Source organism: Dermacentor silvarum, chromosome 4 (assembly GCF_013339745.2).
Source record: "Dermacentor silvarum isolate Dsil-2018 chromosome 4, BIME_Dsil_1.4, whole genome shotgun sequence".
NCBI classification, from domain to species: Eukaryota; Metazoa; Arthropoda; class Arachnida; order Ixodida; family Ixodidae; genus Dermacentor; species Dermacentor silvarum.
The window spans coordinates 210,318,458-210,328,120 of NC_051157.2; the positions used below are offsets into that span (position 1 = coordinate 210,318,458).

Sequence of the window (9,663 nt, forward strand, 5' to 3'; positions counted from 1 at the left end):
AATCAATCGATGAAAAATAACTGGCACCGTGTGAGCAGTCCAGCGCGTCATCAATACGCGGAAGCGGATACACGTCCTTTTTCGTAATCTTATTCAGGTGACGGTAATCGATACAAAATCTCCAGGTATTGTCCTTCTTTTTAACCAAAACGACAGGTGACGCCCACGGACTGCAGGAAGGCTCGATAATATCTTTGGAGAGCATTTTGTCCACCTCCGTTTGGATCACCTGGCGTTCAGCTGCTGACACACGGTAGGGCCTCCGGTGTATAGGAGGAGCGTCATCAGTGAGGATGGGATGGGTGACGACACGGGTGCGACCTAGCGGGCGATTTCCAAAATCAAAGATGTCTTCATAGGACATCAGAATACGGCGAAGGGCGTCGGCGTAAGCAGGCCGTAGGTCAGTAGCTATCATGGGCGTAAACTTGTCGTTGCTTGAAGTAGGACGGTCGGAAGCTGCAGCAGTGTCGACTCGTGGTTCAGGCGTAAGAGCAGCTACTCCACACTCTTCCAAAGGGGACAGCAAAGCGAGAGATACACCCTCAGGAAGCACTTGCAGACACGAACCAAAGTTCAGAAGTGGAAGCCACGCTCGATTGTTAACAAGAGTGACAATGGAGCTGGGTAGTGCGATTTGGTGTGCCAGGAGAACGTCGCAAAGTGGAGACACCACGTAAGGACCATCTCGAAGTGGAGGAGAAGGCGACATGAGGACGTAGGTCGCAGCATCAGGTTGCAGGCGAACGAATTCAGCAGAACGAAGTCGGGACTTGTGGTCTTCGGTCGGGTCGGCAAAGTAATGGGGCAGTTCAAGGCGAAGGGTGCCGGTTGCACAGTCAATAAGTGCTGAATGAGCAGTCAGGAAGTCGATTCCAAGAATCACTTCGTGGGGACACTCGGCCAGTACAGTGAACAGGACTAACACAGGACGACCGGCAATGGTAACACGGGCGGCGCACATTCCCATCACGGCTGTTGTACTGCCATTAGCCACTCGGACGGCAGGCGACTCGGCAGGTGTCAGGACTTTACGGAGACGGCTACGAAGATCTGATCGCATAACCGACACCTGAGCGCCAGTATCGATGAGGGCTTGAACGGGTACATCATCAACAAAAATTTCAACAAGGTTCGGTCGAGCAGCAGGGGCCAGCAGAGGTTTTGCAGTCCGAGTCGTCAACGCAGCCTCACCTCCGGGGGCTGCATTGCTTAGTTTCCCGAGAAGCGGCCCGCGTAGGACGGGGACGAGGGGCGTCGAGGTGTAGGCGAGCGGGACTGACGGCGTTGCGGCGAGGGCGAGCGGCTAGTGGTGTTTCCCCGAGAGGGAAGGCCGGCATGGTATGGTTCAGAAAGGGGCGACAGAGACCGAGAGTCTCGGTTGAAGCGGCGATCAGCGTATGGTCGAGGCGAGGAGTACCAGCGGCTACTACGGCAGTGGCGAGAGATGTGACCGACCCGGGAGCAAGCAAAGCAAATCGGCCTGTCATCTGGTGTTCGCCACTCAGATGGGTTCCGATATCGACTCGGGAACGACTGGTGAGGTGCAGCAGAGGCAATGACAGGAGTGGTAGGGGTGGGACGTGGGCGGACGGCAGACTGGATGTCCATGTTAGCAATTTCTTGGCGGACAACAGCTTGAATGAGCGAGATGGTCATGTTGTCGTGCGTATGGGGACAGTGAGAACTTGGAGCCATAGCCTCAAGTTCGCGGCGGATGACCTGTGTCAAGCTTGGCGTGGCAGGCGGATGTGATGCCGGAGGGTCGTTGCAGGAGGAAGTGGCAGCCGTATTGGGAAGTCGGTCGAAGCGTTGTACGATGCGTTTGCTCTTCGCTTGCTCAAAATTCCGGCATTCCTTTATGATGGATTCAACCGTTGAGCAGTTCCTGCAAAGCAGGAGGTTGAACGCATCGTCTGCGATGCCCTTCAAGATGTGTCCAACTCTATCGGCCTCTAGCATGTCCGCGTCCGCTTTACGGCAGAGAGCCAGAACGTCTTGAATATACGCGACGTATGATTCGGTTGGTGTCTGGACACGAGACGCTAGCTCTTGCTTGGCCTCCATTTGACGTCCCACAGGCCTTCCGAAAAGATCGCGTAGCTTTTCCTTGCAGGAGTCCCAGCTTGTAATTTCGGTTTCATGCGTCTCGAACCATACCTTCGCGGTTCCTCCCAAGTAAAAGATCAGGTTGGCCAGCAAATGTGTGGCATTCCACTTGTTGTGCTTACCGACGCGCTCATACGACGTCAGCCAGTCTTCGACGCCGACCTTGCCAGTGCCAGTGAAGATTCCCGGGTGACGTAGCTGGGTTAGTACCACTTCCGCCGGTGTCTGAGCGGCGGAGGCAGCGTCAGCGTCGGATGCAGCCTCAGCGTCGGAGGCAGCGTCAGTAGCCATAACAGCGGAACCGATGTGACGCCCGCTGCGAAGATCCAGGGCCGGCTTGTGGCGAGATTACCCCGCACTTCCACCAAAATGTTACGGGGAGAAAATATATATGTATTTACAATATATACAGAGGGTTGTAGCTCTGTGGCCAGGGTGACACCATCTACCGAGCTCCGAGACACTTCAGCCTCTTCTTCCCCAACCAACGTTATTTTGTCCACAGCGGTACAAACTCGTACGTGACAATATACTCTTCTCATAGTATGCCAATTTGGGTACATAATAAGTTAAGGAAACGACCATGAGAGCACAAAGACGTAGGTGGCTAGATAGATACTGTCAAAGTAGCAAATGTTCGCCAAGAAATGCTTCGCATTTAAAATGAAGAAGAAATGAAGTTGATGCTTAAGGGACCAGAGATTGAGTTAAGCGGCAGCCGCTCAGTAGCGCGCGCTATGCCTGGTATGCCTATGGTTATCCCTACACATGGGTGACGAAGAGCTGACTTAGTGCGCTCAAGAGTATCCTGAAGAGGTGAATCATTAGCGAAATTTTCAGAAAAGTACTTAATATTGAAACTAGCCGTGGATCCCGCGGGGACTACTTTACCGCCGCTTTCATGGTTTATTACAGGAAAGGCGAATTCCTCTTTAGAATTAATCACTCGCCGAAATGTTGTCCCATCAATTTTTAACAAGTTAACGTATAATTAAAGAAGTATATCTCAGCAATGTCGTGGAACTCTTTGTATTTTTGCTTATTACTATTATCGTTTGTTTTGTGCGCTCTTCAGTAAGTTCTCTTTTTCCTAATAAGGCATTTTTAACATCTCTTGTGAATCACGGCGCACCTATTCTAATATTGTACTTGTAATAGCCGGAAACTGCCCCATTCCGAAGTGAATAGATGATGGCTGCCCGCCGACCGCTCTGGGACTGGCTGCTCGGAGCTGCCGAGGAGAAGGCACTTATTTGGGTATAATACAAATTTTAGCGTTGCCCATAACGTTTCCGAGCACTTTTGGCACGTACACGACATCACTCTGCCAAATTTCTTCGCTGATGATCCGTTTTAGCGGTATTTTTACACCTCTGTTACATGCCGCCGCGATTTTCTACCAGACACCGACAGCTAAGAAAAGGTAAGTGGGCGAAACGCCAACGCCGGAAGCACCCTTTTCATCCGGTTATCCACTGCGCTAGCTCGGGCCCACCAAACCCTTTCCACTTCGGCGTGATCCTTCCTCGCCAATTAGATAAGCCAATTATATATGGAAAACGAGTCAAGGTAGGCAATGCTATTAGCTTTGAGCGCAAACAAATGTGACCTATAATGAGGAGAACGTTTCATTGGCCTCTTCAAACAACGCTGCGGGTCACCGCCCAATGCTTGCGTCGGCGGTTACGCAAGCTTGATGTCAGGAGATTAGAATAAAAATACATTTAGTAGTTTTACGTTACAGGGCCCATTCTTCGCCATTCGGAAAATTAGTGGTCAGCCGCGTTTCGGTGCCGATAATGTTATCCGCGGTACATGTGTGAATGATACTTTTCACCACGTAATGTTTAGGAAAAGTGCTGCGGGAATTTGCGAGCAGCACACATAGTGGGTGATCTGTGTACGGATTTGACTAGCGCAATAGACCTCGTCGTTTAAGAAGACTCGCCCCTTGTACGGTTGTCTCGGATTACCCGACCTAAGACTGCGTCGTGTTTGAACGTCTTACCATGCATCTCAAGTTTGTTAAACCTGACTGTCAAGCGTTCCTTTTCCTTGCATTTGATTTTAGCGAAATCACTCAGCTTTTTGGGATAAATATACTTTCAGCGAGAAATTTTTTTTTAGTTTTCCGCCATTGCGCAATACTTCTTCCCTCAACTTGAAGGTCAGGGGCGTTATGATAATGGGATGACTGTGGGCGTTTCAAGGTATACGAATGCGATGGGCTCGTTTATGTCGTTTTATAGTAAGTGCAAATTTTAAGTGAATTGAACGTGCACTTAAACTTTATATCAGCATGAAATATACATTTGTGCTGAGGCCACAGGCAAAACGTTGACATGAGAGCTCGGATTTTACTTTCAGCGGTTGCAGAGTCCTTTTTCTCTGTCTCTGGTAACCTCTTTATGAATAAGTTGTTTCGTCTCGACCAGTTATTAGGCTCATCTACAACGTCTCTACAACATCTACAATGTCCTGATATGGACTGCCTTACACCATTTAGTGTGCCATGAACAGAACAGACATCATCCCTAATTTCGCGGATGACGCTAGCGAGTTGTACTCTTACCTCTGTGACAGCCCTGGTATTCTTGAAGTTCGCCTCATTGTCGTCCTTGAACTCTCTGAGGTAGATAAGAACGTCCTCAGTTCTAGGCCCAGAGTTGGACTCGATATCAACAGCACAGTATGGCATAAAATCGGCTGGAGCTCGCAAATTCGAAATAACGTTAGTGATATGTGACATCATAGTGATACATGTAACCAACAAGTATATATTAAAATAGGAGCAAACTGAACGCTTACAGAACCTCAACAACATCGAATTCGTTTCGATTCGGAAGTTTCGGTATTCGAACTTCTCGGCAGCAACTGCAATAGTTCCAACTGCGCAAAATGTTTACGTCATAACAATGCACTCCCGTTCACAAACGCAGTCTGTGATTGATCTTGCTGTCAATCACACGTCAGAGCACCAGCTGTTGTGGCACAAAAACAACTCGGAAGGGTGCGAGGTTCACTCCGGTAAACTACAGAAAAAACTAGTTATTAAACAAATATAAACGTAGATGGTAAATATCTATAAGTTACAACAAAATTCTGGATAGTCAACCTATCCTTAGCTTTTGCAATGAGACTGTACAGTGTGTAATAGTGGAGGCGTGTCATTAACTGGACCTTAGCTAAACATATCTAAACAGCTCGGTTTACACGAACTGTAAGACATCTCCCGTCCAATAAATTAAGACTTGTGAGAAACATCACGCTCAGTGACACACGTACTTATACAAGTAATAGATTTAATAGCTCCACACTTGGAAAAATTTGCCCTCTCTAAGTCTTATATATCACCCATCATCACCAAGTAAATACTAAGAAACATGATGCCGATGCACGTTACCACGGCTACCACCGGTAAATCCATAGACAGACTAAACTATCGTCGTGAGTGTCTTCTATGCGAGGTAAATCTGGTACGCCGCATCGAGCACAGGCTTGTTTTTGACCTCGACATTGAGAACGCGTTTGTTTACTACCACGTGCTGGCTGCGACGGTTACGTAAAGTGGCACAATGTTTGGATAAGGTGATATGTGGCTGAATGAGAGGAATGATAAATGCCAATCACCGCCTTTCCACGAGCACAGCTATAGAGTGTGCCCCATTCTAGTACACTCTAACAGCTATATGGACGCTAATGCTAGAATCGTGTATTTCGAATGGCGATGTTTACTTATGGAATTTTTCTGGGAAGCATGCTAGTGAAGAATAGTGTGAATGAAGAGAAAATACTGAAAGAAAAGAAAGAATGCCGAGCGCGGCGGATTGGGGCTTCATGTGTGGTGACGTGGCATGACGCTTCCGGCAGTGCACCTTCATCCCGCTTTGTTTTTTGTAAATTAAGACCAAGAAGAGTAGGGGAAACACAGGTGGCGAACTTTTAAGAGTAAGTGTAAGGGAACACTTAATCTGGGCTCAGAAAGCTATTATTGAGACGCACGTGAGAACACGAATCATGACTATTTGCTAATCGGGTCTCATGTTTCTTAAAACTGCAGCTCGGGAAAATTGTAGTTCTGCGCCGCAACGAAGGTGCACAGCGAGAACACGAACATGCTTTACTCGCAATTGTGACCTTGCCTGTCATATTGGCACACAATGTACACTGTCGCCAGCGCAGAGCTCTTGACCCTGTCTGCCACATCGAGTGCTGCAACAGTGTTAGGTTTACGTATTGATGCACAGATCGTGAAGACTTCCGCAACCTGTACTACTCTGTGCTCAGGTGCTTCACTGGCGAGAAAGAGAAACCGCTAGGTGGACGGCGTACCGTGCTCACCGGCTCTGTCTCCGGATCCGGCAAGCGCGCTATCTCTTCTGGAGAGCAGCCAATCAGCTCAGGCGGCCAGTTGACGAGGACTGACACCACCACCGCGGGCAAGGTGGCTTCTGGGTTTTCATCTGACGGGTACGTCACACCTGGGGTTTAACCCTGTCGCGCAAAACTTGGACTGTATTCTCGATCGGTAACTTTCCGGAACACTTGAACTTCTGCGTGACGTGGGGTGCGACTTGACACTTTCATGGAGCAGCGGACATTCTGCTCTGCGGCTTAGCCAAGTAACATTCACTGAAAGCCAATGCACAAAAGTTCTCGATGACAGAATACGTTCTATATACTTACTGTGTGATTTTGCATATCCAAACACTGGTAAAGGGCACAGAAATGCTAGTTGCGACAGAAACTACTTCCTAGAAAAGCTCCTTGCTAAGATCTAGTTTGCATGCTTGTTTTTATTGCGATAGCAATTATGTGGACACTCCAAACGGATTTCTGCCGTCGTTGTCGCCGTGAGGCTCCGTATAAAGTCCACGGGCGATAAAGTCGTCGCCGCGCGCCGTATGCTGCATATGTGCGAGTGAAACTGCGCGAGGGACGCGCGCTTTCACGGAGAGCGAATGCACGGGCGAAAGCAAACGTGACGTCTTCCGTCGGGCCGTGGGGGATGGGAGGGAGGGAGGGAGGGAAGGCACCAAATGCGTATCTTGCGACTGGGCGCAAGGGGAACTGGCGAATCAATCTCCCGCGCGAATGGAGCAAAGCGGGAAAGAAGCGCAGGAGGGCGGGGTGCGGCTTCTACTCTGCCAGCAACTGCGTACATGTACTTTGCGCGGCTGCGGGCTGTCGCGCGCACCGTATTTTGAAAGCGATCTCCACAGGGCTCTTTGTATGCGTTGTGCTTTCGCCGCTCAGTATCTGTTGAAGCCATAGACCGCACGAACCTTCGCTCGCTGCTGGTGCCGCGCTTGCTCACGCCAGCATTTTGACAGTGGTTGTGTGCACTCATCGAGTGTGATCTATTCATGTTTGCTTGTGTGCGCTGACACCGTGCTTGTTAATTCAGTTAGTAAGTGAATGTTTCCACGTTTATGCAGCCGATAAAACTACTATCCTTACCCCGGATAGCTCTCTACTAATTGGCTATCGCAATGATGCTTCGCCTTTCGGGCAAAACGGCAACCTTTTTCTTGCAGTTAAACCAAGGTTCTCGGTTGATCTAGTGCGATATTAGACAGTTTTAGTTACACGTACGTAGGGACTTCACGTACGCAAACGTGAAAACTCTGCGTACCTTACGTGCACGCAATCTGAAACGCTTTTAGCTACACGTACGCGACACACGCCAAGAGGAACCAAGTAGCTCCATCTATCGGGAAATATGAACACTGCGGTAGCCAATTCAATCTAATATGAGTATTTCAGCCAAGCCGGTGATGTGCATTGATGCGTGCCGGCGATGGTCTCCGCAATGCCTGGAAGTGTGTTGTACAAGCGTTACCTGCTGTCATGGTTGTCTTGGAATGAAAAAGATGACCAGTCATCTTGTCGCTGTATTTCGATGCAAGCCGTCTGCGCGCGATCGGCACGCTATCGCTTGCTCGTGATCTCGCGAAGCGCCCACGTGAAGCTGTCTACGTGCGCAAGAAACGCACGCAAAGAATCGAATCTCACGTACGTCCGTGAGACCAGCGCGCGGCCGCTACGTTCTGCGCATGCGCACTGCTTACACGTAGAGGCTCTACGTACGCAAAGCCTCTACGTACGTGAAACTAAAACTGACTATTAAATATACGGACGCTCGATGCGCATTCACACCATCGACGCCGCCCCTGTCGTGCTGTCCTGCTGACAGCGCATGTGCGGCTCGCGCGTGTTAGGTTAGAGGGTCTTGAGAGACACGACGGGCACATGGCTGTAAGAACGACGAAGTCGGCGCACCGTCATCGCTGCGCTTTATCACCTCGGTGACGGAGCAAGCCAGCGTTGTGCCTTCCGCTGCTGGTACATTGCTCATGAACAAACTGCGTAAACACAGTGTTCCTGCTGAGCTTCTGCGCGTGTGCACTGCAGTGGAAGTAGCAAACGTCAAGCTAACGGTAGAGAATACAGTACTAACGCCGATGGTTCCCCGTCGGCCGCGTAATACGACCGTAACGCGTGCATCGCACGCGTAATGCGAACACCTGGGTTCGTATCCCACCTGCGGTCAGTTGCCCTTTCATTCACATTCATTTCCGTTTATTTGTAATTCCTTTATGTCAGCTAAGAACTACACATAATTTCATGCCGTAAGGCGCGCCATCGTTGGTCGCGGCTTATCATAATAATTTATCGTCGGCAAATAACAAATTGTCGGCAAAAGATGAAACCAACTGCAGGTTGTGTTGACACGCGTTTTTCTTCGTGCACAGGTCTCGTCAGGGCATTTCTACTTCGGCCGACACGGTGGCGGAACCCAAGGCCCCGGTGCCATCCCGAAAAAGCAGCAAGGGAAGCAAAGGGGCAAGTAGCAGCGAGAGTAGCCGCGCAAGCCAACGACGCAAGAAGGGCCGGAAGCAGAAGCGGTCTCCGCCCTCGGAGGAAGCCACGTCGTCATCGGAGGCAAGCCGGAAGAGAAAGCGACGCGGCAAGAAATCGGAACCTACGCCGGACACGTCCACGTCTCCGGACGGGGAAAGTCGTTCGTGAAATGCGGCCGCCGGTGTGGCTTCCTCGGGGCTTCCAGTTGTTGCGTCGTACTGTCCGTCTTGGGGAAAAAATCGGCGGGGAAGAAATAGGGGATGCGAGCAGAGGTGCTTGAAAACAAAAGAAAAAAAGTTTGACTGACTCACTCGAGGGCTGCAGCTATGGCCATCACTACGACGGTGCACGCGATCCTATAAAGTGAACCGTGCGCACCACTTCTGGTGCGTCCTCCATTTCTCTGTCGGTATTTGTAAACTCTCGCACGCTTCACTGACCCCGCGCCATTTCGGACACGCAGCAGCTGGAAGCCCTAAGGCGCGGCCGTGGTCTCGCATAGTAATTATTCTACCCTGTGAAATAATACTACTCTGTACCTAATTTGTGCCGTCCGTTACGAGACTCTCAAATCCCTGTGTGCTGTTGAATTCTGGCAACAGTATTCGATGTTGTAGCACATAGAAAAGCTTTAGCAGTACCTCTAAAGAGGACGCATAACGTCGACCCACTTCTCTCGACTAAGGACTA

At 49.9% G+C, this 9,663-nt stretch overlaps 1 protein-coding gene across 1 annotated transcript in view; it reads left to right on the forward strand.

Annotated features, from left to right (window-relative positions):
- Positions 1 to 9,141, forward strand: part of LOC119449216 (high-affinity choline transporter 1) — a 174,238-nt gene extending 165,097 nt beyond the window's left edge. The window contains exons 11-12 of the mRNA XM_037712396.1: positions 6,397 to 6,579; positions 8,865 to 9,141. Of these exons, the coding sequence (XP_037568324.1) occupies positions 6,397 to 6,579; positions 8,865 to 9,141 (460 nt within the window). The remainder of the gene's footprint in view (positions 1 to 6,396; positions 6,580 to 8,864) is intronic.
- Positions 9,142 to 9,663: the final 522 nt, after the last annotated feature.